This window comes from Apodemus sylvaticus, chromosome 15 (assembly GCF_947179515.1).
Source record: "Apodemus sylvaticus chromosome 15, mApoSyl1.1, whole genome shotgun sequence".
Taxonomy (NCBI): domain Eukaryota; kingdom Metazoa; phylum Chordata; class Mammalia; order Rodentia; family Muridae; genus Apodemus; species Apodemus sylvaticus.
The window spans coordinates 6,480,490-6,507,306 of record NC_067486.1 but is presented as its reverse complement, the minus strand read 5'-3'; the positions used below and the strand labels follow the sequence as shown (position 1 = coordinate 6,507,306).

At 40.7% G+C, this 26,817-nt stretch overlaps 2 protein-coding genes across 10 annotated transcripts in view; one reads left to right on the top strand and one right to left on the bottom strand.

Moving 5' to 3' along the window:
• The window catches only part of Son (SON DNA and RNA binding protein), a 32,310-nt gene extending 16,578 nt beyond the window's left edge, over positions 1-15,732 (top strand). Inside the window, exons 5-12 of one of the 5 annotated variants that reach the window (XM_052159132.1) lie at positions 45-191; positions 477-665; positions 7,073-7,183; positions 7,930-8,046; positions 12,024-12,171; positions 14,052-14,123; positions 14,234-14,349; positions 14,806-15,732. In XM_052159132.1, the coding sequence (XP_052015092.1) occupies positions 45-191; positions 477-665; positions 7,073-7,183; positions 7,930-8,046; positions 12,024-12,171; positions 14,052-14,123; positions 14,234-14,349; positions 14,806-14,964 (1,059 nt within the window). In that variant the 3' untranslated portion in view covers positions 14,965-15,732. Of the gene's footprint in view, positions 1-44; positions 192-476; positions 666-762; positions 1,550-7,072; positions 7,184-7,929; positions 8,047-8,517; positions 8,696-11,316; positions 11,397-12,023; positions 12,172-14,051; positions 14,124-14,233; positions 14,350-14,752 lie in introns of those variants that run through there. The other 4 variants (XM_052159133.1, XM_052159134.1, XM_052159135.1 and 1 more) reach the window with 4 other exon arrangements.
• Donson (DNA replication fork stabilization factor DONSON) lies at positions 1,562-26,065 on the bottom strand. 5 transcript variants are annotated; one of them, XM_052159141.1, is made up of 11 exons: positions 25,675-26,063; positions 25,063-25,143; positions 22,746-22,949; positions 20,749-20,927; positions 20,111-20,289; positions 19,255-19,333; positions 19,027-19,131; positions 18,605-18,803; positions 17,582-17,794; positions 16,550-16,695; positions 1,562-3,293 (listed from the first exon to the last, which is right to left on the bottom strand). In XM_052159141.1, the coding sequence occupies exons 1-10, from the start codon at positions 25,978-25,980 to the stop codon at positions 16,558-16,560; spliced, it is 1,683 nt and encodes a 560-aa protein (XP_052015101.1). In that variant the 5' UTR covers positions 25,981-26,063; the 3' UTR covers positions 1,562-3,293; positions 16,550-16,557. The 5 variants fall into 5 exon arrangements, with proteins under 5 accessions (XP_052015101.1, XP_052015102.1, XP_052015103.1 ...); XM_052159142.1 differs by lacking the exon at positions 1,562-3,293 and adding an exon at positions 9,468-10,829; XM_052159143.1 differs by lacking the exon at positions 1,562-3,293 and having other exon boundaries at positions 15,922-16,695; positions 19,255-19,306; positions 25,675-26,064.
• Positions 26,066-26,817: the final 752 nt, after the last annotated feature.

The following is a 26,817-nucleotide window of genomic DNA, read 5'->3' as shown; positions in this document are numbered from 1 at the left end:
TTTTTGTAAACCATATTCATCTTTTGTTTGTTTTTACTTTAAAGAAATGCAAACAGATTGCACAGAGTAAAGAAGATGATGATGTAATAGTGAATAAACCTCATGTTTCGGATGAAGAGGAAGAAGAACCTCCTTTTTATCATCATCCCTTTAAACTCAGTGAACCCAAGCCCATTTTTTTCAATTTGAATGTGAGTATTAGTAAGTGCTATGGACTGATGAAGAGCACGGCTCGTGGGGCTGTTTTAAAACCCATGTGGAGTTAAATTGTAGTGAATAGTGACATCATCTCCTGAACATAGGGCTGGGAGAGTTGTTCTCAGGTAGTGTGTGTGCCTAGGATGTGTAAGGATGTAGGTTCAACTCCTGGCACTGACAAAATAAAAGGAACCTTTCTTTTAGACTGCATTGCGATTCCTTACAAACTGTAGATGTTGTCTGTTAACAATGGATTCTAATTAAATACTATATTTCAGATTGCTGCAGCAAAGCCAACTCCACCAAAAAGCCAAGTAACATTAACAAAGGAGTTTCCAGTGTCATCTGGCTCGCAACATCGGAAAAAGGAAGCAGATAGTGTTTATGGAGAGTGGGTTCCAGTAGAGAAAAATGGTGAAGAAAGCAAAGATGATGATAATGTTTTCAGCAGCAGCTTGCCCTCAGAGGTAAGTAGGAGGAACACCACATGTTTGTTTTAATATCTAAATCTTCCATTTTATTGTTATTTTATATCTGATTTGGATTCTGTTTCACTCTTCTTAGGGCCGGGTTAAACGGCAGGGCCGGGTTAAACGACAGATGAAACAGCCCGCAGCTTCTCAGTTGACAGTAACTCGATGCAATTCACTTTGTGGGACGAAGCCACAAAGTGAAAAGCATCGAATTGCAGAGAAAAGTGTTATCACATCCCTACCCAACATTGGGCCCTCCATGCACTTGTGGGAAGGTAGCCCAAGGTACAACTATTTAGCTTCCCGTTTCGCTTCAAGGCTCTATAGCTCTAGATTTTGGTGGTAGCAAGTTTATTGGGTGGAGGGATTGAGGGGAGAGAAGGCAGATCCTCAGGTTCAACACAAGAACTGCATTGAAAAAGTTACCTTAGGCTGATGTGGACATCTTGGGTACATAGCCCATTGCCCTTATGTGATGGTATCTTACTATTTCTCTGGGTTTTCAGTAAGTTCCCTTCCTTGTGCTACCTTAGCCCTTTTGAATTCTTGTGTTTAACCTAGTGTTCAGCCTTGGTTCTCCATTCCCTTCTCCTTCCCCTCTTTGCTACTATTAAAAGTTGGAGGAGTGGAATTTATATATTGAAATTTCTCAAGGCAATAGTTGTATCTTGTCAAAATGACACAGTAACAATGCCAAATGTCAAAACAACCCCATTAAAATGCCGCCTGATTAAGTACTGTGCTGCTAATAAATACAGTGCACATGAGAACAGCAAAACTGTATATATATGTAAATATATATATATCTGTATCTTTGTATGTATCTCTGTATCTGTATCTTTGCTGTGTCTTTTAATAAACAGTTTACTTTTATTTAACTTGTTGTGCAAAATCACGCTTGGGGATCGGGGAGGGTGGAGACTTGAGTAGGGGAGGTGGGAGTTAGAGACTAGCAGCCGTCACCTTGCCCTTGGTTTCCAAAGCCTTGACGTTCATCCAAGGATTGGACTTAGAGACCTGATGTCCTTTTGGACTCCTTTTTCCTGCAGTTCTGGGATATGTAGGTCTCACAGACCTCTGCTCTTCACTTGAGGTTCCCCACTTTGGCCATAAACATTTTCCAGTGTAAACACTTGCAATTATACAAATAAACCTTATGAATCAAAGTAAACAGAGCTCAGATCAAACTATTTCATGCAGTACTTTTCCCCAGAGAAATTCAAAGGCGACATTTTCACTGAGTTTTTTTGACCTGCGGCATTTTGAATGGGAACAGTTCTATGTAGTAATGCTCAACTAAGTGCCAGGGCAGCTGACTTATTTACAGTTAAAGGTGATGGTCGTTATTTACATGGAGTTCAGCAACAGAAGCGTATTCCACCGTCACCGGTGAGGAGAGGCTGCTTTGAACAGTACTTTACCAGTTTAGTGCTCATTTACTAATACCCAAATCAGGCTACTGCCACATCTCAGGAGGGAAAGCTAACTGACATTTACAGCTAACTTAATCTTCTTGTAGTAGCAGAATATAAACCAGGTGAGGGCTGTACAGATTTAGATGTCCTGATACATGTGCTTGGGTAACTTATTACAAATTAAGCATTTAAACAGTTGGAAAAAAGATAGCCAGGCAACAATCTCCTATGTAGCAAAGACTTAGAAATATTGTAGAATTCTTACAGACTTTTCTGAGAAAATTATAACTGTTGAATCATGGGGAAAATGATTAATACGTGTTGCTTATACTTTTTGACCAAGAAAAAGTTATATTTATGACTGCCATCTTCATTCTCAACACTAAGTGATGTTTTAGTTTTATTTCCCATCAGAAGTTAGGTTCTCATTAAGGGGCAGTGTTGAGAGAGGATGGCAACACTGAATGAAAGGAGAGCTCTCTCCTGCTCAGGAATAAAACATGGTGTCTTCCTTGGAAGAGGATGTAGGGCGAACTCTGAGCTACTCATGCAGAGATTTAGACTTGGAGTATAAAAACTAACTGCAGCCCTAAGAAAAAGAATCCTGAACTTTTTAAGGACAAAGGGATGAGATTGATTTGCTTTCAAATCTGTATTTCTGTAACACTGTTAAAAGCGCCAAAGAAAAACTGACAGATGATAATACTCAATTGTTAGTTACCACCTAAGTGTACTATTTTTGTAGAACTAGTGACTACTTAGGTTGACATACTTTGAGAGCAATGACCCTTCTGATTTTAGTTGGGCTTCCAATGAATTGCTTTGTTTCTGTTTGTTTTGTTTTTTGACTTTTTTTTTAAATGATAAGGTAGTGTTTTTTTTTTTTTTTTAAATCAGTCTTATTTTGTTTTAATAAGTATAATTGAAGTTTTTGGTTCTTCAGTCTTGATCATAAGACATTTCAGCAAAGATGACAGAATTATATCTTCACAAGGGCTAAGTTGTCCTTGTAATTCCTAATCCCACAACTGTCTTGCACCTGAGTGTGCTGCTGTGAGCAGATAAGACACGGACGAAACTGCATAAATCCATGTTACAGGAAACAGCTCATCAGGTCCTTCTGCCATAGCGTCGTCTTCCCAGAAGCCAGCCAGAAGCATCCTCAGTAAGGAAGTGACTACAGGACTTTCACCAGATTTGGGTGAATCTGAGTTATAAACAAAAAAGTTGGAAAATATTAAGAGTAGTCCTCAAGGGCAGTTTTTTAACAAGGTTAGCACAGGGTTATTGGCTAGAACATTAGAGTAGTACAAATGTGCAAGTGGAGTGATCTGACTGTGCTTATAACCACTAATTGGGAATTTACACATACATTGCCCAGTTCTAGTTATTGCTTGGATGTTAACATTTCTGTCTTGAGCAGTTTGCCAGGTTTGTATTACTGGATCTATCTATCTATATCCTATTAGCTAAAATTCTCTTGAAATTGGAAACTCTTTATGTATGAAGTTTATCAGCGGTAACATCTTGGACAAAGACAAAAACTGTAACTGCAGCTAAAGTACAGGCTCTTGAATTAGATACTCCAGAATGATGTGTAGCGTTTGCTCTAGATTTTTATTATAAGCTATTAGCTCTGAATTTCTCTGAAGCACTTAAGGAGAAAAATAATTCAATTATTTTATAAAATTTTGAATAATAAACATTTTGAATAATAATATTCATGACTCATTAAAAAAACAATGACTTAGGATGTTCTATTTGACATGCCTTTTCATTTTGAAGTTGACAGCATATTGTATAACTGGTTCAGTTTAAAAATTTTGTTAAAGTATTGTAAATGCTTTATATGCTAGAGGTTTGTTACAGATTTCTTTTATATTCTTTGAGGTACCTGCAGTCACTTGTGTAGAAAATAATCTAGTTTAGCCTGCTACACTTAACCTTTAGCCTTTGTCTATCACTTGACATTCCGTGAAATTCTTTTTTTTTTTTTTTTTTTGGATTTGATTTTTTCGAGACAGGGAGGGTTTCTCTGTGTAGCCCTGGCTATCCTGGGACTCACTCTGTAGACCAGGCTGGCCTCGAACTCAGAAATCTGCCTGCCTCTGCCTCCCAGTGTGTGTGAAATTCTTACAATACACTTTTTGTTGTTGTTTATAGAAATCACTGGGGTTATGGAGCAGGTGTTAATGTACACAATATGTAAAAGGGAGCCTCAGATGTGTGATTATGTGACATGAAACTGGCTAACTTGATAATAGTGGCAGTTTTTAGAGGAAAAAATGGGCTCGTTTATTAACATGAGGGGAGGGGAAGGAAGCGTTTTTGTTGTGGTACCTAGAGTAGTGCTGCCACATAGTGACATGATAGATGCACATCTGAGAAATTGGGAAGCAAGGGGACCTGCTCGTCTATCAGTGTGGTAATAATTTGACAAATGTCTCACAGATTTTTATCTTTGGACATTTTTCATATTTGTTTTATACACTGGTTAAGATTTTAAAACTTTATTCAGTGTAGCAATCATCAGTCATTAATTTCCTGAAATTCTAAGTTGTTATCTGTGTAGATTTTTTTTGTTTTTTCTTTTGCTTTGGTGTTTGTTTGTTTTCTAAGACAGGGTCTCTACATAGCTTTGGCTGGCCTGAACTCTTCATGTAGATCAGGCTGGCCTTAAACCAGATCCATGTGCCTCTGTCCCCTAAGTGCTGGGAATAAAGGTGTGTTCCACTCTGCCCAGCTAGCTCTTGTATTTTTATGTTTTCATTAGGCTATGTAACATAGTTCTTTATGATTTAGCATATAATATGGATTTCCTTGAAACGCTGGGTAAAATTCTTGTAGATTTTAAAACCTTTTCTCCCATCATTTGTGGTGCTAGGGATGTAGCCATAGACTTGCACATACTGAGAATGCACTCCATTGCTGAGCTATACATACTCGTAACCCAAGACGACTCTGAAGATATTTTTACACAAAATTAGGAAATTAAGTAAAATTCTGATGTGACCTTGATTTATTTGCTAATAAGCCTGTTGAATAAATAAAGTTATATTAGGAAATAGTTGTAATTTAAACATCAAGGTTATTATATTAAACATGCCTTTTAAGTGAAATGTAAATTTAATATGAAACTTAATAAGGTCTATTTTGGGCTAGAATGAGTATTTAGGTTATTTCTCAATAACATTTACAAGGAAAATATCATAGGTAAAAATGGTTATAAAGGATGGATTCTTAGTTTTGTTATTGTTTTTAATTTGAGAAGATTTAATTTTTGGAGCTTAGTAAGTTTTTTTATGGTTTATAGTTGGAAATTGGAGGGTATACCTGGAGTGAGCAGACACATTTTCCCCGGTGTCTTAGATTTTACTTTTTCTATCACTTAGATTTGCAAGTTGCTCTTAAACCAAAGCAAGTCTAATAATAAGACCATGAGATGGTTTCATTTGGTGGTTTGGTGGAATAACTCCACTTGACAGTTTAGGTGACATCTCAGGTAGGTCTAGGAAACAAATTTTGATCCGAAATAACTATATTCACATTGAAAGACCCAGGAATCACATGGAGCAGATTTGAGTCCCAGGAATTAAATCAACTCACAGTAAAAGCAAAAGGTCAATACAAGGTGTTGGTATGGTTATACATAGGCTGTCTTTATGTAGGCCTTAAAAATATTAAGCACGGATAATTTAATGTTTAATAAGCACAAATTATGGGTTTTTTATGCAGATTGTCAGAAAAGTATGCTTTGTAGAAAAATGATTTAGTGAATGGAGTCTTGGATAATTTCAATTAAGATGACAGAAAAATATTTAATGGAATTTGAAGTTGGAAAAAGGACACTTAGTCCTTATTTATACATAAAATACTATTCTTAGTCCTAAGCTTCCTTTGGTATATTTTATTTTTCTAGGAATTATACACAGTATGCAGTGAGATTACATCAGCTTCTACTTTAAAAAAAGAAAGCTTTCTTACTGATTTATTTGTAATTTGCATGCAGTATCTACTACTGATTTTTTGTATGTGAGAAAAGTAAATCCTTGTATCAGATAGTACTTTATAAAAAACTATGTGAAATAACTGGAAAATACTATTATGTTAAATGATAATGGAAGGAAACAAAACTCAAGTAATTCACAAGGCTTTTGTTCTGTGGTTAATTCAGCCCTTAACAAATCTGACAACTAAGAATTTCCTTTAAGGGTGGCTTTAAAAAGTTAAAAATGCATCTGCTTAGATCAAAGGCTTTGTTTCCATTTTATAAAGAAATTGTGATTCTGATGACCTGCTTGACACATGCTAGATCACTAAACCACACCTCAGCCTTCCCCTTAGTTTTAAGAGGTAGACTGATAATATTTTGGGGGAGAACTTAAACACTTAAAAACCAGCGTTATTTCTATATTATCGTAATAAGTGCTTGTAAATTCAAAATAGCTCTATACTGGATGCATATCAAAGCCTTGGGTTCTCAGGATCGTAGCGTGCCCCGTGCCCAGCTTTGCTCGTGTAAGCGTGTTGCTAAGTGAAGCACCAAACAGGTTGTTGTGTTCTGCTTCTTATCCACAGAATGAGCTTACTGCTCTGGAAACCACAGTAATTATCAAGTAGAGCATGAGTAATTAGTAAAGTTACAAACTACCATCTTAAGTGAAGTGGCTTGTTAGTACAGACTACAAATTATAAGTCTATAATGAAACTCAACAGCTACAGTTTGATATTGTAGAAAATACACAGATGAAATCAGTCAGAATTTAGTTTTGCCTCTGAATGAATACATGATAACTAACTTACCTTAAATGTCTTCTATTTTCCAGGAGTGCCCTCTTTGCCTTTTGAGTCTTCTCATTTTCCAAGAGTCTTAATATATAGACTATTGTTTATTTTTTTACATGTAGCATCTAAAGATATAGAAGTACCTGAAAGTATTAGGGGACTGTGGTAATTTGGGATAATTATCTCTGTTTTCTTTCTTAGCCTGTGGACATTTCAACAGCAATGAGTGAACGGGCACTTGCTCAGAAGAGACTCAGTGAAAATGCATTTGACCTTGAAGCCATGAGTATGTTAAATCGAGCTCAAGAACGGGTATGTGTTGTTTTTTTTTTAACTAGATGGCTGAATCATTGTGGGGTGTGATAGCTGGGACTGGAGACTCAGTTTATATATGCTGTTTCACACTTTGTTATAGTAACTTACAAAATGACTTGATCTAATCACTAAGAAAATGCTCATTACTTATTGTGGCTAGAATTTATAGTCTTATGTGCGTGCACATAGAGTGCCCACAACAACTCCATGAGCTATAACTAACTTTCCATATTTCAGCAAAGTGAACTTGCTATACTTGGTATGCATTAAATGCAATTTGAATGGCACTTTGATGTATTATACACTAGGTGTTGGTGAGCGATGTCTACTTTTCATAAAATAGTTTTCTGTTGACTGTCTATATTATGCCAATAGATAGGTATAGATCATTATCCTATAGGAGTAATCAGAGATCCAGACTGTCTTGAATGCCTATGTATGATAGGTCAGATGGCAAAGATAGCTTTGGCCATAAGAGCATTTTTCCATTTATCTGATATTTTAAAGAAGGTGCTTTGTGATAATTTTTAGTTGGAGATGCACTGAACACCTTCGGTTGCATTAGTCAATTTCATGGAGTTCTATAATATTTATTTAGAAGACTTGGAAAAACTTCAAACTTTAAATATTTGGCCATTTTAGGCACGAAATCCTTTTTTCTTCAGTGAATTAAACTGTTACCAGTGTGGCAATTTGATCAGATCAATAATTTTACTCATTGAAGATGGCTTCTTTTTCCTCAGATCGACGCCTGGGCTCAGTTGAACTCTATCCCTGGGCAGTTCACAGGAAGTACGGGAGTGCAAGTTCTGACACAGGAACAGCTGGCTAATACTGGTGCCCAGGCCTGGATTAAAAAGGTACACAGACTGTCAAAAAATACAAAGCTAAGTTGTTTTTTGCTTTTGTTTTATAATAATACATTAGAAATGCAGGGGCAAGTGACTAACCTAAGTTCCTGAGTAAATCTACTGTGTGTGCTCCAGGATGGACACTGAAGACGGGCTGAGCTGACACAATCAATGCCAAATGTATAAATATGGCTCAAGAGCCACTCACTTTATATCTGGAGGTTGTTCTTTTTCATATTTTTTTGCTATTGGTTTTGGTGGGGGTGGTTTTCTTTAACTGTTTTGGATGCTAACTAGCAGGTGCTGTTCAGAATATTCCGCAGTTCCTGTTGGACTACTAACCTAATCATTTCAGAGCAGTGGTTCTCAACATTTTTCATCATGGGATACTTTATTACAGGTTTAATTTTGGTGGATCACTATCCCCAAGAACCCTTTGCCACCCTAATATTCCATTCCTCTGTCCTTGTCCTCTTGTAGTGCCTGCACCCGCTTATAAATGCCTTTGCTCCTGCCTCTTATGACGTCTAGCCCCAGGTCCCTATATGGTGGTCAGCTATTAGATACAGCAAGTGGTTGGGAGGCCCTAATTAGTGCTGCATGTGGTAACCTTGTCATGGGACTGAGAGGCTGGGGCGGGAGGGTGCCTTGAATGTGGGGTGGGCAATTGTGAAGGGGAGGGTAGCAGGGTGGGCTGGGCTGGAGATAACTATCTGTGGACCACCATTTAGGTCCTGGTGGCCTCTGGTGATCCACAGGCTCAATTTGAGAACCACTGACTTCATGAAAAAACAGGATATGTAAGACCTAAAATCAAGGGAGAGGACGGACATCTCATGCTGCGAAGATGTAGGTGCACCTGGTCTCAGATTCCTGCAGTGAGATTTGTCAACTCCACCTACGGCTACCTCATTGTTGGGGGAGTCTTAGGTGGTTATAAAAGGGTTTTATGAAGAAACAAGGTCTGCTGAAGGGCTGTGGTTTGGTTGGACGGGTGATGGGAAATTTGTTTCAGGAAACTGGGAGGCTGCGTGGTCTCTTGGATTGGGAAGGTTTCTTTGTCCTGCCGTACTCCTGACTCCTTGTATGATCATGGGCAAGTAATTCCTCGGAATTTATGTCTCCCAAGTGTCAAGGGGCCGGAGACAGGTTCTTGTGACAGCCTCAAAGAGTGACAAAGTGAAGGGTACTTACTGTTTGTAGAACTGGAATAAGTGCTATTCATGGGTGTGCTCAATTTCTCAAAGATAAAAGTTTTGGTTGCCTTGAACATTAATACCATAACAGCTTCACAGCAGAAGCATTACCTGCGATTCTCTTTATTAACAGATTAATATAAGGCACCATATATCCTCATTGTGCTTGCCTGGTTTTCCCCTTAAATAGTTGCACGAATATGTACCTAGGGATTGGTTTTGGAAAGAAAGGAATAATAATAATTGAATTTATTTTATATACTAATACTTTGTAAAGGAAAGTGATAGTTGAAAAGTAGGGAAGTATTATGTGTTTACTTTTTTTGTGACATTGGATTTAAAACTTGGAACCTCGATTTAGGTAGTAATGAGCAAGTTTCCTACCACAGAGCCCAGTATTCAATCTTCCTTCATCTGGTCTTGAAGCTGAGTGTTAAGGATCACAGGGAGTTAGACACAAAGTATTTTTCAGTATTTATGCACATAATACTTGATGCACATTACTAGGTACAAAGAAGCTTCAGGAAGGGCTTTCATTGTAAAGTATGCTGTCAATGTGTTTATATATAAAGAGCAGGTAAGCGAGAGTGAGTTTCCAAGGTGAGTCTTTACTTCACACGTGGCTCCCTAAATACTTTGTCCCAAATATATTTTGCTGTTTTTCAGTATGTAAGTAGTTAATGTTTACCAGAACCTTTAAAATGATTTTGCTTTACATTTTGCATAGAATATAATCTGAGAAGCAAATCATTTTGATAAATTATGTGTTCATCAAACCAAGCTTTACGTTACAGAAGAAATCAGCACTAAAAGGAAAACAATTTGTATGTACTGAAGACTATCTGCTTTAATGAAAACCAGAGGGGTGTTATTAAAATAGGCCAGTACATTTAGACGTTATTAGGCAATAATTTCATTGATAAGTTTTGTTTATGCCCATTAACCATGTTCAGGAGATACTGAAAAGGTCATTTGGCTGTTTCTTGGACCAGCACTGTCCTTGTGTATTAAAATCCCAGGCAATGCCAACTAACACCCTCCATGTTTAGTTTGTTATAGAATACCTGTATATTAAGACAAATAGTTGATCAATATACTCATTTATTTGTAAATCACTTAAAAGGTAATTTGTTTTAAAGGACCTCTATTTTCTCGAATGACTTAGGACTTGATTTCATAATAATTGTTGGTTGTGTGATCTCATTAGATTAAGACAGGTTTTTATACTGGGGATAGAGGGATGCGAAGATAATAGCAAACAGAAGCAGAATTGGAAAACGGGGTTAATTGGGGATTTATATTGTACTCTGTTTGTACAGTTGCCCTTTTTTTTAGGAGTGTTTCCTGGAAAAGAGGGAGATGAACCTGGAAGTAAGTAAAGTAATTCTAGGTGTTTAGCATCAAGGCAGTTGATATCCAAGTATCAGCTAACTTTTTTCTTTACATCCACAATGCATGGCCTGCACCAAATAAGGAACTGAACCAGGGGTGTGTTTTTACCTCTACAGCTGCCTCCTTCCATCAGAGCACCTTGTTGAACTTAATGTCTAGTCACATGTCATTGGCATGTTTTCTTCTCAACGATTAATTATAAAGCTAGGAAACAAAGTATGTATTTTACTGCTACTGTAAAAACATAATTGTTAACTATTACTTACTGAAAGAAGGAAAAATAGTGCATATTTCCTTGCTGAGCTACCAAAACATTTGACTCTGATTTTTGTAATGACTTGATATATATTTTGCAGAGAGCATTAACCTGAAATGCTGTAATGATTGGAAATAAAACATGGTTCAGAGATGTTTCAATTAGAAAGAAACAAAACCAAACACACCATCGTTCAACAGCAGAATTCATCATTGGTAGATTGTGCATTGATACTTTAAAAAGAGGCACTGGACATTTCTTAACTGGAGACCACTGACTGCTTACCGTGCTAGTGCACACAGTTGTGCAGCTTAGGACATTAAGTGGTTTGCTGCTTTGATGGAAATTATGGTTCAGTGGGTTGGATACAAGAGAGATGATTGTTCACAGAATAACCTGTGAACTTTCACCCCTCTGTATGGAAACTTGTTTCAGGGCCAAATCCTTGTAGCTGTCTTCTTGCCCCGGTCAGTGCCAGCCGTACTATTCACAACACTGCTGCTACCGAGGCCTAGGTATGTAAACATTTAAGGAGTTTCTTAAAAGCCTTTTAACATCAAGCCAGGTTTTAGAAGAATTCAAATTTGGTATACTTACAGGGTATTTTATGTACTTATCTACCAACTTATTTACATGTAAATTAATTTTGTTTCATAGGGATTTTCTAAGTAAAATTATTGATACTTGCCTTATAATAGAATGGGGAAAAAAACTGGGTGACAACTGTATGCTTCTTCACCGTCCAAACTACTTAAAAACAATGTCTAGGCTTTATTCATAAACTAGGTATACCTGAGATAATACATTGACTGTTTTAACATTGCCTTCTTTTTATTTTGCAAGCTAAGAAGAGATACCAGTGAACCTAAATAGTGGACGAAAACAGGAGTGCTCTTGTTGTTGTTGTTGTTTTTGGAGGGGGGCACCGAGGGGCTACTGTTACAATTGCCATTTGACTTTCAAAGTGTTGGTAATTATAATTAGAACATATGCTACAGAACGTATTGAGTATAGAAGAACTTAAGTTGAATGCTATTACAGATCTAGAAGTAAGATTTCTTTTTCTTAAGTTACCATTAATACAATATTTCAGTTCTAACTGTAAAATGGGGGCATTTTACCTTTTGTTTTTCTTTGGATAGGATCAGTTCTTAAGAGCAGCCCCAGTAACTGGAGGAATGGGAGCTGTTTTGATGAGGAAAATGGGCTGGAGAGAAGGAGAAGGATTAGGAAAGAACAAAGAAGGAAATAAGGAACCCATCCTTGTTGATTTTAAAACAGACCGAAAAGGTAAGTTCTTCCTGAAGTTTATTACTTTTCAATTATTACATACTTTGGAGTCTCATTACCTCTTTTGATTTTTTGTTTTTTTTTTTTAAAATCCAACCTTATTTTGGTCCTGCGACCATGGACTAGATACACCAATAATGAACAGCTCTTTGTTGGAGAAACCTTTTAACACATTTCTCACACACATCAGCTTATTTCTACAGATGTTTAACAAACATACTAGTTTGAGCTTTCAAAGGATAGCTTGCCTTGTGTTAGTCACTGCTATGAAAATCTGCATGACTTTAAGAAAACAAACCTTTCTCGTTTCTGTTCTTCATTGAGACCACATACTTGCTGGTTTTCCCTCGCTCCATTTGTCTATTGTGTATGGGTGCATGAATGATATGGCAAGCCCTGCACCCATGACACCAGTTAAACCATCCTCCTGATCCATTGTCTGTCTGTAGAGTGGTTTGTGTATGTAGGTGTTTTGTCTGTGTGTGCCCATGGAGCCCAGAAGAGGGGATTGTATCCCCTATGGTTGTGAGCTGCCATATGGTTGCATGGAATCTATCTAATTAGTGTCCTCTGCAAGAACAGCCACTGTTTGCTAACAGTTGAGCCATCTCTCCAGCTCGTTTTTTTGTTGTCTTCTTGGGTGGCCTGGATCTTGCAGTTCTCTTCCTGCCATGTCTCGGCCCTGTATCATCTGTTGCTTTATTTGCTAATCTTTATTCCTAAGGTGTTACCAGGCAGCTAGTAACATTCAAAGAGGAATCACAAGAGGCTGTTAGCTGACTTCACTGGTTTAGGTATTAAAACTAGAGCCCGGAGTGGTAGTACATGTCTTGGATCCGGGCAGAGGCAGGAAAGATCTCTTAATGGTTGAGAGCTTGTTCTACTTTGGAAGTTCTACTACAGCCTTGGCTACAAAGAGAAATCTTATCTTTGTTATTGTTGTTTTAAAAGTATCTTATAGCCCAGGTTGGCCTTAATCTTCCCCAAATTTTGGATTATAGACATGTGCCACCATATAGTTTAGGCCTGATTTTTAAAAACTTGCCATGAATCTAGTCAGTGTGTTCTAATTCTAGGGTACATCCACATCGAAATTCCTCAACATAATGTAGATATGGATTCTCAGACAGTGGCTGTATCCTAGAACAGGTTTGAAAGAGATATATATTCTAGCATGTTCTTAACAATTGATTGGCTGAACGTTTGCTGTGGAAAGTGGGAAGAGCACTGTTGGGGCTTTATGACATTATTCCTGTGTAGTGACCTTTTTCAGGAAGGTGTTATCTGAGAACTTAGGAATTTGTTAGGACAGCAGGTACTGACTGATAGAGGGCTTCGTCTATCTTCCTTTGTGTTTTGGGGGACCACACTCTCCACTACTCCCTATTTTAAAAGATGATAAATTAGTAAAAAGTTACTTGTAGTTAGTAGTCACCACCTCTTAGGCTTTAGCTCTGAGATGCTGGTGGTTACCTGACACTTCTCCGTACACACAAACTTATGTCAGGGTGTTCCTCAGGCATCATTCACATTCACTTTGGAAATGGTCCTCCTGGCCTGGAGCCCACCAAGAGCTGGCTGACCAGTGCTCCCCAGGGACCCACCTGCCTGTCTCCCAAGTGCTAGAATTACTAGTCTGTGTCAACACTGCTGGCTTTTCTGAACTCGATCTGCAAGTGCCTTGTTGCTGACTGAGCTATTTCCCAAGCCCCTTAAGTTTTATCTCTTCATAGGTATATGATTATTAAAAGGAAAAATAGAGTAAGCCAGTTTTAATATAAGTATAGGTTTTTAGGTTTCAGTAGTGAGAGGTATGTTTTTTCCATCTATTAAATTTTTAGGTTGAATAGTAAATTTGCCTTTTTCCTCCTCCTTTTAAGGTCTTGTTGCAGTAGGAGAGCGAGCACAAAAGCGGTCTGGAAACTTCTCTGCTGCAATGAAGGACTTATCAGGTGAGAACAGCCCTGCTGAACTGCTTTTGCTTTTACCCATACCTTCAATTCATAATTCCTTGCAAAGTTGGTGGAAATCTTTTATAACTAATTATTTTTTCTCTCTACAGGCAAACATCCCGTGTCTGCCTTGATGGAAATCTGTAATAAGAGAAGGTGGCAACCACCTGAATTTCTCTTGGTCCATGACAGTGGCCCTGACCATCGCAAACATTTCCTCTTTAGGGTAAATATGAACTTACATACTAATTACATCATGATGTTAGAGGGTTAAGGGATGAGTGTGATACAACTAGTATTAATATTCTGTGGGTGGGTCACAGATGTGAATATGGGGGTAAAGTGGGTTTTTATAAAAAGGGTACAAAATTAAAGGGGAGGGGCATGGGCAAAATGTATTTTCTAGTGGAATATGGGGTACTTTTATTAGGGCTTTTAAAAAAAATAACGGAGACTTGCATTTATTTTGCAGTTTCCCTTTTAAATCATTTACTGCTTCTGGGCTGAGATTAATTTATATAATATGGGGTTTGTAATTTATAAGTTATTTTTAGAATTTAGTGAAAAAGTACAAAGCTAATAGATATTAAAGTTTGATGCTGTTCTTATTGTATGTTTTTCTTGAATAGGTATTGAGAAATGGAAGCCCTTACCAGCCCAATTGTATGTTTTTCTTGAATAGGTATTGATAAATGGAAGCGCTTACCAGCCCAGCTTTGCCAGCCCTAATAAGAAGCATGCTAAAGCCACAGCAGCTACTGTGGTTCTTCAAGCAATGGGCCTTGTACCAAAGGACCTCATGGCTAATGCCACTTGCTTCAGGAGTGCCTCACGTAGATAGATTGAGGTTTTATATTAATCATTTCAGATAATTTTACTCTGCATCACAATGTATTTCCTCCCTTAATGTTGTAAATATTTCACAATTTAAGACATTGTGTAAAAAGCAATCTGTACAAACATCTCCAGGCTTTGGTTTTTGTACCATGGAAATTGTATTTAACCATACAGGGTTTTGGTATGTTTATATTGTTTACCTTAGTGATGTATTTGTTTAAGTGGCTAACATCAAAACAATTGTTTGAGGGCATCAGTAATATTCAGTGTGGAATGTTAAATAACGCTTTTATACTGTATTTTGTACTATGATGTAACCTCCCTTCCTTACGGCTAGGCTGCTGTAACCCTTGCCTGTAATCAGTGAAGGGCTGTGCACCTTGTACTATCTCACAATGGGTTCTGCTGGACAGATACTGGGCCAGTGTTATTAAGTTAATGAAGCAAGGTCTGTTCACAGGGCTGATGCCACCATCTCCCCTTTTGTAGAGATTATGAAGAGAAAGTGATACATTGTGTCATGATCAGTACTAAGTCCTGCATTCCTGTTAAAGCCACTTGGGTCATAAGAAGGAAGTCAAATGAAAGTCCAACTAGAATTTTACTTCAGAGGCCAAGTACATATTTAGTATGGCTTGAGTTGTGATATAGTTTTACTTTGATGTGCATTTTGAATTTCAGCTACACCTAGATAGACGTAAATAATAAAAATGCTGTAACCAACTTATCTAATAAAAATTGGCAACCAGCCGCTATTTTGTTGACTGAGAAAGTTTAAGTTTATGTTAATTTTTAGGGTCTTATAGAATATTCATGTGTATTACAGTGGTATTCATATGCTATGTCTCCAGCCTTTATTTTCAAAAGCTTGGCCCAAATACAAACTTCTCTGAGTAAGTGTGGTGTCTCACTCTGGCTCTCATGGCACACATAACTAAGCACTGGTTTTCTTACCCGACTCTTGTGATTTCTATGTACGTTTATTTAAAAATACTGAATTTTATACACACATGCAAACACAGATTACCTATAAGCACACTAAATAGTACGTTGACATTACTGAGCACCCAACACTTAGATGAAGTACAAAATAGCCTACCATCTGACTTGTCACATGTGACTGAGCATATTTGAGAACAGAGGAGCTAGAAATCATTAGTAAAAATGTTGATTTCCCTACGTCTTCAAAGAGCTCACTGCTAGTCTAACATACAATATAGATGCTTTTGTTCGAAGCATCTATATTAGTCTCAATGGAATAATTGCTACAAGTAATCTCAATTGTAATATCAGACTGACTTTTCTACTTGGGTTACAATACGTTGCAGGGATAGAATTCTTATTTGAATTATCTGAGGCATTAAAGAAGCACCTTGCATCTTCATCTCTGAAAATGTATGAAAATAATAAAAGCAAAATGTTGATTTAAAACCTAATACTATTGCATGTAATAAGTTAATATAAAATATTTTATGAACATTTCAGTATTTTAAATATATTCTTCCAAATGAACTTTAAAAGCCAGAGGCCTACGAATCTTGAATTCCTCGCTAGGAAGCTTTTTCCTCAGAGATTCCTTTTAGGCTTACTTTGGTGTTCAGGATCTCCAATTTAAAATGTAGTCACTCATTTCCACATTCCGTAAGGATGACTTCCCCAGCACTGGCATTTGACTGAGGTGCTCCAGGGTTTTAGGGTGCAGCCCACAGTTAGCAAGGTCCTTATCAGCAACTTTCTGCAGAAACACAAGTCCACATCCATAAAATACATTAGTTCTTGAACACCAAGTTTTTGGTTTTTGTTTTTAAAAGATATGTGTACACCAGAGCTGTCTTTAGACACACACCAGAAGAGGGCATCAGATTCCATTACAAATGGTTGTGAGCCACCATACGGTTGCTGGGAATTGAACTCAGGCCTTCTGGAAAGAGCAGTCAGTGCTCCTAACTGCTGCCCATCTCCTGCTTGGAACACCAATAATAATATCTGTGGTATGAAAATCCTAAATTAGCCAGTCTATTAGACTTGATAGATACCAAGGCCAGTTAAAGGACTGTTAACCATTATCTTTAAAAAGTCTAAAAAGACAGTCCTAAATTAGTAACTGAATAAGGCTTAAAAGACTGTTTAGTGTTGAAGCACTTGCTGTACAATTGTAACCAGAGTTGGGGGTATCTAGAACATGAATGTTGGGCAGACATGGTTTGCACTTGTAATTACAGTCTTTGAAGGTTGCTCACAGAGACCAGTTACAAGACTGTTAGGGCATTCTGGTCTTGATGACTGAGATAGAAGAGCGTAAGGTACAGTGTGAACTAACTTACTTCACTGCTGTGCTTCAAGACATGCAAAAGTGCAAGTTATGGACACATACATGAGAAACAGGAAAAATAGCTGGGGTAGATTGTGTGTCGATAAAATACAAAGGAATCAGTAATTACTCAGTTACAGCTGTGAGTGCAGTGAGTACTATTTAGGTTTGGGAAATACTTAATATTGTCTGAATTCACAAGATTTATGCACATGTGGATATTTGTGACTTTTCTAACTTGATATAAATTTGGCATGAGAAGTGACATTTACCCCAGCAAGAGGACACGGGTCTGACTGAGTCTACTTACTCTATCCAGGTCTTTATCCAGAGACAGGCCAACATTGAATACAGCAGTCGGCTCATGTGCATAGAATCCAGCAGAGAATGACCCTCTCTGTGAAGAGCGCAGTAGCATGGTCATAGAATGCAAAGCGTGCGGCATGATGGGGCCTGTGAGCTCCAAACTAAACTTATCTCTGTATCCAGAAAGAGCTTGAGTCTTTACATTAATGCTTCGTGCCTTCAGGAAATTTAAAAAAGTAAAGTCATGTGATACAGGAAGTGAGTAAAAGGGATTTGACTTAATTCATTTCACCTAGCTCTCAATTCATTTTTATTTTTAATGGAGAAAGCAAAAACAAAACTACTGGGAATGTGACTCGCGTCAAGCTGCTGGTCTAGTAGGCCTCATACCCCCATACAATTTCAGTGCCAACAAAGCCCAAAGTATGCAAGAACAGTTTAAAAAGATGAAAAATTGTGTATATGCTATCAATATATGTACACACACACCACACACACAAATACATGTACATACAATATATGTACACATACACACCAGACACACAAATACAGTTTTTGAGACAGGGTCTCACTATGAAGGCCTTGCTATTCCTCACTGAGATCTGCCTGCCTCTGCCTCTGCCTCCCGTGCGCTGGGATTAAAGGTAAGGCCATAATGACTGGCCAACGTCTGGACATCCAGTTGTACGTGCTATCTGCAGGGGTAAGAAGGCATCAGAACCCTTGTAACTGAAGTTACTAATGGCTGTAAGTCACCATGTTGGTGCTGGGAACTGAGTTTGGGTATTCTGCAAGAGTAGCAAGTGTTCTTAAATACTGATCCATCTCCCCAGTCCCTAGAATTATTTTTTAAAAATAGAGAATTTGACCTAGGAATGATGGCACATGCCTTTAACACAGCATCTGTGAGCTTAGGAGCAGAGTGGTCTATATATCCAGGACAGCCAGAATTAGAGACCCTGGGTTTAAAAACAAGCCACAATCAACACTAAGAACTGGACTGTATGCAGATGAAGCAGACACTTACCTTAAGCATCTGCATTGAGGCCCCTCGGAAGGCTACTGGGGATAAGAGAGTGGGTGGAAGACCCGCCTGTGCACCTGAGGTAGCAACTAAACTCTTGCAATTGATCAAAAAATTGAGCAGTTTGAAGGTGTCGAGTCCTTTCACCAGTACGACAGACTCAGGTCGGTGATCCATTTGTACTTCATGTTTTTCTTTACGTCTGAAGACCCACAATCAAGGAAAGAGCAAAAGGAACCACAGCCGAGCAGCCAGCTGCCTGGGCTCCAGAGGCCTGGGCAGCTCAGGCTCATTCATGGTTTGAATGACATGGTGACTGTCTGATTGTGATAGAAACCATCAAAGACTTCATATCTGAGCAACAAGGACTGTCTTAAACCAGTGTTAGAAACTCTAACTCAGTGGAACTTCCTAACAAAGGATACAGCTTGATAGAGATCACGTCTGGCTTCTTAATTTGATCTTGCACACCTATCTCTTCCAGCCAAGATAAACTTTCCTCTTCATCTTCCTCACTGCCTGCCTGCTCCCTAGGAAACTGCTACAGTTAGAAGCACATAGTCACAGAGTTGATGCTGTTACAAGCACACCGCCCTGAGTTTGATTAGTGAATTCATAAAAGTGAATATGCAAAAAGTTTTGTAATTACATACTCCTCATATTCCAGGCTTGGTTCTCGAACTTTCTTCTTATGGCCACTTTCTTCTAGTAAAGGTAGAGAAAATTCAATACCTACATCAGAAAATATAATCCAATTTTCTTCAATTAACCAGGAGTGTCCTACTATTCCGGTACACAGACTAGGCTTTCTATGGAAAGGGACTTGTCTCTATCCTTTCTGCCCTTTCTAGATCTACTAATTGATCAGATAACATGGTTTGAAAATTATCAAAGGAGAGGTTAGATGACTTATAGTATCAAAGAACCTAGGATTGGTGAAAGGGTTTAGTGGGCAGAATCTCAAGTTTTATGACATCTGAATTCACTTCCTAGAATTCACATTATGGAATAAAAGAACTCTTTGAAGCTGTCTTTTAACCTCTACATGTGTGCCATGGTATGTGTGTGCCCACAGAAACACATACATACATACAAAATAAATGTAAAGTCTTGTTTTAAAAAGCAGAGTATATTCAATAAGAGTGATGTATAGGACCTAATATGTGCTTTACCTCAGAGTTCAAAAAAGAGAACATAATTAACTTGCAGATACATTTAAGAGAAGATTTACCAGGAGAAGAAGAAGAAAAAGAACTACATATTAGAAAATATTGATGACCAATTAGTAAAAGATTCACTTTTTTTTCTAATGCATATGGGTGTTTATGTCAGGGTACCGCCTATGTGTCTGGTGCTCACAAAGGGCACATTCAAACCGTTGGAGTTGTAGTTAGATGGCTTTTAGCCCTCATGTGGGTGCTGGGAATCAAACCCAGGTTCTCTGTAAGAGCAGCCCATGCTTGTTAGCACTTAAAGCAAGAGGATTCAACTGTAAACCGCAGCTAGTACCTTCATTTCTCATAGCTTCTCTTAAGCCTCTAGTTGTAGGGGAGATGAGCGCGGTGATAACACTGTTTCCTGCCAGTCCTGCAGCCCGAAACAGGACGGTGAATTGATAGGAGCACACGTAGAAAAATGGGCAAAGCTTTGTCCTGAGCAGGTTATACAGAGATGTGAAACTCACAGACCTAGGAAGAAAGGAAGGTTTTTCAGGTGTTAAAATATTTTAAACTCAATTCTGTATTAATTTAATTTATAATTAATTTCTTAATTTATTCGGACAGGTAGATAAAAACCCAGCATAAATGTTTCAAACACTCAATTGAGTTTCTGCAGCTGTGTAGATTTGCATTTGAGGGCTGCAGATGTTCTTCCAAGCACAGTTTTCACCTGGTCGCAAACTATGAACAACTTGTGATGAAGAAGCCACCAGCTGACAGGAAGTATGGAGACAGACCCTTTGCTATGTGTGTCCAGGACATACATTACACATGTGCACTATACAGCTGATACTGATCAAGTTGGGGGAAAAAAGCAATGTAACTCATGGTTATCAAGTTTCTGACAATGTCCAGAAACAGAGCTATCACCATTAGCCCTTCTGGTAAGGTCCGAACATCAGTCACCTCTGGAATGTACGATCTTACCAGTCACTCATTAAATCATGCTGCAGGGTCTCATCAGCTGTCCATGGACTCGTCTTTGCAGTCATTTTCCTATAGGCTCCAATTCGCGGGAAGAGCGGCAGCCACGGGAAGGCGGGGTGCAGCCAGTAGACCAGCGTCTGCTGGAAGGCACAGCGCAGTGTGGTGGACAGTCTGGGGTCCTGCATTTCAGTGGGGAGAGTGGGTGACTTTTACTCACCACAAAGATAAAATTTCACTAGAAACACTGAATATGTCACACACTTAATCTAATAAATTTTCTACAAAGATTTGTAATTTTGACTTGGGGGGAATGGTACACACCTTTAATCCCAGCACTTAGGAGGAAGGCTGATCTCTGTGAGGCCAACCTGGTCTATATCAGGAGTCCCAGGAAAGCCAAGGTTATATGGAAAGACTCTGCCTCAAACACCCCTACCATTCCCCAAAAATGATTTTTATTTTCAATATTTTGTTTGCCTGCACATTATAGGTGCCAGTGGTCCTGAGCAGTGTGAACATGGGTTCTTAACTGGTTACTGAGCCATCTTTGCAGGCAGGCTAAGGATTTTTAATGCTGTAATAATAGGGAGACCTTAGCAACTGTTAAGAGGTTAAAATGTAGTCTGCGTTTGCTTTCTGGACAGCAAATAGTGTGTTGACTCTCCACTGGAGAGGGCACACCCCTGGAGATGGGACATTCTGCCTCTGCCTTCTCTGAGAACCATGGCGAGCTACTGGATGGTAGGAAGAGGACGGATATGCTCTTCCCATTGGGCAGCACCTAATTCCCTGGGAAGAGCATTCCCTCCCCCTGGGAGCACGGCCTCAAAAGTAGTAAACCCCCGCTAAATACACACTGTCCTGATCTACTTATCCAGACATGTACCTCAAGTCCCGTCTTAAGCAAACCATTACAAGCTGTGTGCACCGGTGAGCTGCTCTAAGCTACACTGAGGCCGCTCTACAACTCAGCTACTCTTTACATTATTGAGAGCCACAATATGGCCTCGCAGAGTCGTGCATGCCTTTAATACCAACACTGGGGTGGTAGAGGCAGGCAGATCTCTGTGAGTTCGAGGCTAGTCTAGTATACAAAGTGAGTTAGTTCCAAGACAGCCAGGGCTACCCAACACAGTAAGATCCTGTCTCAGAAACAGACAAACTTAACAAAACTACCACCACCACCACCACCACCACCACCACCACCACCACCACCACCACCAGCAGCAGCAGCAGCAGCAAAAAATAAAAGAGTACGTTCGACATAAAGAGCATCAGTAAAAATTCATCAGCAATTGTAATTCAATTGTTCATGTTTTCTTAAAAGCCTAAGGAAAGGATGGTTTAGAGAGGATACTGCCTGTTTACACTACTGATTTATTTCCAGTCTCTACCTATATTGAGCAGTTCTTAACCTGACAAACAGGAAGTGATAGTACCCTTTGGGAGAAATGATGTCAACTTTTAGAATCTATACATGTCAGAAGAACAGCTTACAATGAGAAGAGAGCCTTCTACATTTAGTTTGAAACACTAACATAGGTTGACAGAGGCTGGAGATTAATGGCATTACAGGAACCTGAGTTTGGAACTTGGGACCCAGACAACAAATTGAAATTGTCCTGTGGCCTGACTGTGACCACAAGACTGAGGAGTGGAGCCAAGAGAGTTGCTGGGCTGGCCACCAGGCTAGCTTAAAACAAAGTGAGCTTCAAGCTCATAGGATCCCTGTTTCAAGGCAGCAAGGAAGAGAGACCGGAACACAGTACTAGATCACAGGCTATGTCCTGATACCTGCAATATGCACACACACACACACACACACACACACACACACACACACACACACACACACACACAGAGGCGCACACACATACATCCCCCCCACAGTCACACCCACCCACACCCACCACATACAGACACCCACACCCACACCCCACAGGCACACACACAGGAACGCACACCCCTTCCTCTCAGGCTCCCTCACTCAGCCTCACCTGTATAGCCTGGGGTAAGGTAACTTCTGTTGCCCTACAGTGCTGGACAAGCCCTTGAGCTTCTTCCTGGGCTTTCAGATGGTCTGCCCAGGAGAAGGGTAGAGAAGAGGTGAAAAGGAGTCGGGTTTTGATGCTCCAGTCCACAGGTAACCCAGTGCCATCTGAAGACCAAGTGTCTGACTCAGACAATGGTACACGTTGACTCTTAGAAAACAACACAAAAATTAGAATGTTAAGGAAATTCTTTTAATACAGAGATTTCAGTTATTCTACTCTTGATCACTAAATGTCAAAACTTATTAATGGTCTAATATTAAAAATGTATTATACTTGAAAAGTCCGGAAGGAGGTAAACCAAGGTATTCAGAGAGGCCTCAGACCCTGGGGATGTCTCACTGGGTAAGAGCATGTGCCATTAGGCCTGATAGTTTGAGTCGGAGGGAGAGAACTGACCTGAGAGGACGTAAGCACAGCCGGGTGGGGCGGGGCTGAGCACAGGACCTGAGCACAGCCGGGTGGGGCGGGGCTGGAGACCATGGTTCGCTTCTGAGTTTTCATATTTCTGTCTAGTACTACAGACAACCAAGTGGAAATGTTTCCAGCATCCATCCTCTACCACCAAGAGAGGGTTTCTCTGCATGGCCCTAGCTCTCCGGGAACTCACTCTTGTAGACCAGGCTGGCCTCAAACACAAAGATGCCTCTGCCTCCCCCAGCTATGTTATCAGAATTTTAAAAGTATCTTGTAAGGCTCAGAACCACTGAGACCAGGGTAAGCTTTCTTTAGGTTTAGCAATCTTGGTAGAACTTTTAAGGGTTTTAAACACATTACCTGAAGTTAAAAAAAAAAAAATGAAAGAAAAAAAAGTATAGTCAACCTGCTGCTCAAGCCCATATCATATTGACCATTCTAAAAGGACCTCCTTAGGGAATACGGTGCAAATATCCTTTCAGGGCGGCTGCCTCCACAAGACTATGCAAACACTAGCATGGGTCTTGGGAACTCTCAGCCTGTTCCACCTTAACTGTGGGGGTGGGAGGGCGCACTGGTTCTTCACACATGAGAAGCACTGGGTTTGATTCCGAGCACAGACCAGGTTTTGGCCACCAGAGCCCACATCTATTATGGAGACACCTGTATAGAAATAATCAGTCTGGGGGCTGGAGAGATGACTCATTGGTTAAGAGCACTGACTGTTCTTCCAAAGGACCTGAGTTCAAATCCCAGCAACCACATAGTGGCTCACAACCCTCTGTGATGAGATCTGGTGTCCTCTCCTGGTGTGTCTGAAGACAGCTACAGTGTACTTACATATAATAAATAAATCTTAAAAAAAAAAAAAAAAAGAAAGAAAGAATCACTCTCCAGTTCCTCTTTTCTTCTTAGAGAAGGCTCTCATGTCCCAGGATGGCCTCAACTGTCTGTGTGTCTGAGGATGCTATCAAATGTCTGACCATCCCTCTTTCACTCCAGTGAGTCAGTTTTAAGTGTGTAGCATCATGTCCTGACTCATGTGATTCCTGGAGACCCAGCCCCGAGGTCTTAGCACATGAGGCCAGCATTTTACCAGCTGAGGTACAGCCTTAGGTACAGCCTGAGGTCTCAGCACACAAGGCCAGCATTTCACTAGCTGAGGTACAGCCTTAGGTACAGCCTGAGGTCTCAGTACACAAGGCCAGCATTTTACCAGCTGAGGTACAGCCTTAGGTACAGCTGAGGTACAGCCTGAGGTCTCAGCACACGAGGCCAGCATTTTACCAGCTGTGGTACAGCCTTAGGTACAGCTGAGGTACAGCCTGAGGTCTCAGCACACAAGGCCAGCATTTTACCAGCTGTGGTACAGCCTTAGGTACAGCTGAGGTACAGCCTGAGGTCTCAGCACGCAAGGCCAGCATTTTACCAGTTGAGGTACAGCCTTAGGTACAGCTGAGGTACAGCCTGAGGTACAGCACACCAGGCCAGCATTTCACCAGCTGAGGTACAGCCTTAGGTACAGTTGAGGTTCAGCCTGAGTGAGGTACAGCACACCAGGCCAGCATTTCACAGCTGAGGTACAGTCCTAGGCTTTGAACTCGTTCCTGAAACTATTTTTTTCCAGAGAAATGCTTTTGAGAAGTATGTTTATTAGAATACACATCCTTTTCAGCATTTGAAAGGCATTTCCTGGGCTAAGCCATTGAGACAGCTCAGAAGGTACAGGCACTTGCTTCTGAGCCTGACTGACAACAGGAGTTCAATCCTTCCACTCACACTGTGGAGGGACTGACTTCTACATACCCAACAGTGGCACAAACCGGAAATGTAATTTAAGAAGTACCTGGGGCAGTTCGGTGACTGTTCTTTCATGAGATGATGCCTCCTCCCACAGCAAGTTATTTTCTCCATTAGAATCTAGAAGCTGAGGTTTAAAAGAGAGTTGTACTTTAAAAACCTATGCGATGAGGGAATTTGAAATATGTAAGGACTCACCTGGCACACCAGTTTCTCAGGAGAGTGAGTGGGAACTCACATCCATACAGTACCAACATTTGTTTCACTTCAGATTTGTGCCTGAACTTAATCTAAACGGGAGGAAAGGCCAGACTTTGACGCTTTTAATAACGCATTTTATAACATAAATCTTAGACCAAAAGATCCAAAAAGCTTTATGGGTAAAACCAACACTTGTAAATTCTGATCCAATTTATCTTCAACAGTCCTCCATGTCCACAGTAATTTCAAGTGCCCGAGAAAAAGGTCTTGGATTGTGAGAAGACAGATTCTGTGGCTTTCCATCCCAGTTCTGAGGACCTTTCGCGCTACCTGTCCTTCTTACAGGTCTTCGAGGGCAGCCACCCCCTCCCCCGCCCCAGCTCAGGACATCAGGCTGCGGCGGCGGTTCGCGCCCATTCCCACCCCTGACGCCCAGCTGCCCGAAGCGGAGACTCACCGGGGCCGGCGCAACCTGAGGACCGCGGAGCGGCTCTTCGCCGGCCTCGTCGGCGACCCGCGGCCGGTTGTCCAGGCGGGCGAAAGGGTTCCTGCGTGCGGTGGTGGCGGCGGCGCCTCCTCTGCCGCCCGCGGTCGGGAAGGGGCGCAAGGGCAGCCCAGCCGCCAGCGCGGCTCGGCGGGGCGCGGGCTCCGGCAGTGCGGAGGGCATAGCGGCACCGTGGTCCCGAGACCTTTTCCGGCGGAGCCGCACGATCTCAGGCGGCCTCTTGAAGCTAGGCGAGTAGCCGGGCACCGAGACAGCCATTGCGCAGCACGGGGACAGCCCTGCCGGGGCTTCCCGCGCGCTCCGGCCCCGCCCAGACCCCGCGCAGCTCACGGACTGGAGGCTCCCGAGGCCCCGCCCCGCCGCGGCCCCGCCCCGACAGAGCATGCGTGCCAGGCCGTGCCGCCCCGCCCAACAGATTTCCCGGTGGCCACTTCCGGCCAGGCGCGTGCAGCCCGAGGCGCTCCTTCTGCTGCGAGGCCGGGCGTCGCCGAGAACACTTCATCAGCGAGCAGCACCCCGTAGGGCCCGGAAAGGGATGGACACTACTAAGACGGCAGCGGGCATAGTGTCAGCCCCGGGTACGGAGCATGAATGCACAGCAAACAACACATTGAGTTGTGGTGATGGGCAATTATTTCTCTTCGAAAGAAGCCGCAATATCATTCTGAGAGAGATGGTGATGGACCCGAGCTCAGCAGGGTACCCACGAGGGGGAACGTCCACCAGCTTCAGGCTAGCTTCAGGCCCGCTCTTCCACCTTTGTCCCCAGTGCCCAACCACCCCAGCCCTCTATGCAAAGGCTATGCCACCACTACAGGACCAGGTACTATGATTCTGTATGATCTCGGAGAAATCCAGAATGAATGAATATTTAAAAACAAAATTTAAATGCCAATGGATTAGATACTTTGAAATCGGAAAATACAAATGCTAAAATAATGGCATCAAAGATTTGTTAAGGAAGGTGTTGAGAATGAAGTTGATACAAAATCAAATTACGTTTTAACGGAAGAGCAAAAGCTTGTGACAGATGTATTGATAGAATAGCGAGTGTAGCTTTTGCTGAAAGCAGTTTTCTTAATGGAAAGAATTTTA

Excerpts from the sequence above, each read along its gene's own strand:
- Donson (XM_052159141.1), bottom strand. The coding sequence starts at position 25,980 with ATGGCTGTCTCGGTGCCCGGCTACTCGCCTAGCTTCAAGAGGCCGCCT. Across the intron at positions 19,132-19,254 it reads CCAAGCCTGGAATATGAGGA|GGAGCAGGCAGGCAGTGAGG; the intron begins GTATGTAATTAC and ends GCAGTTTCCTAG. Across the intron at positions 16,696-17,581 it reads TGGATAAAGACCTGGATAGA|AAAGTTGCTGATAAGGACCT; the intron begins GTAAGTAGACTC and ends GTGTTTCTGCAG.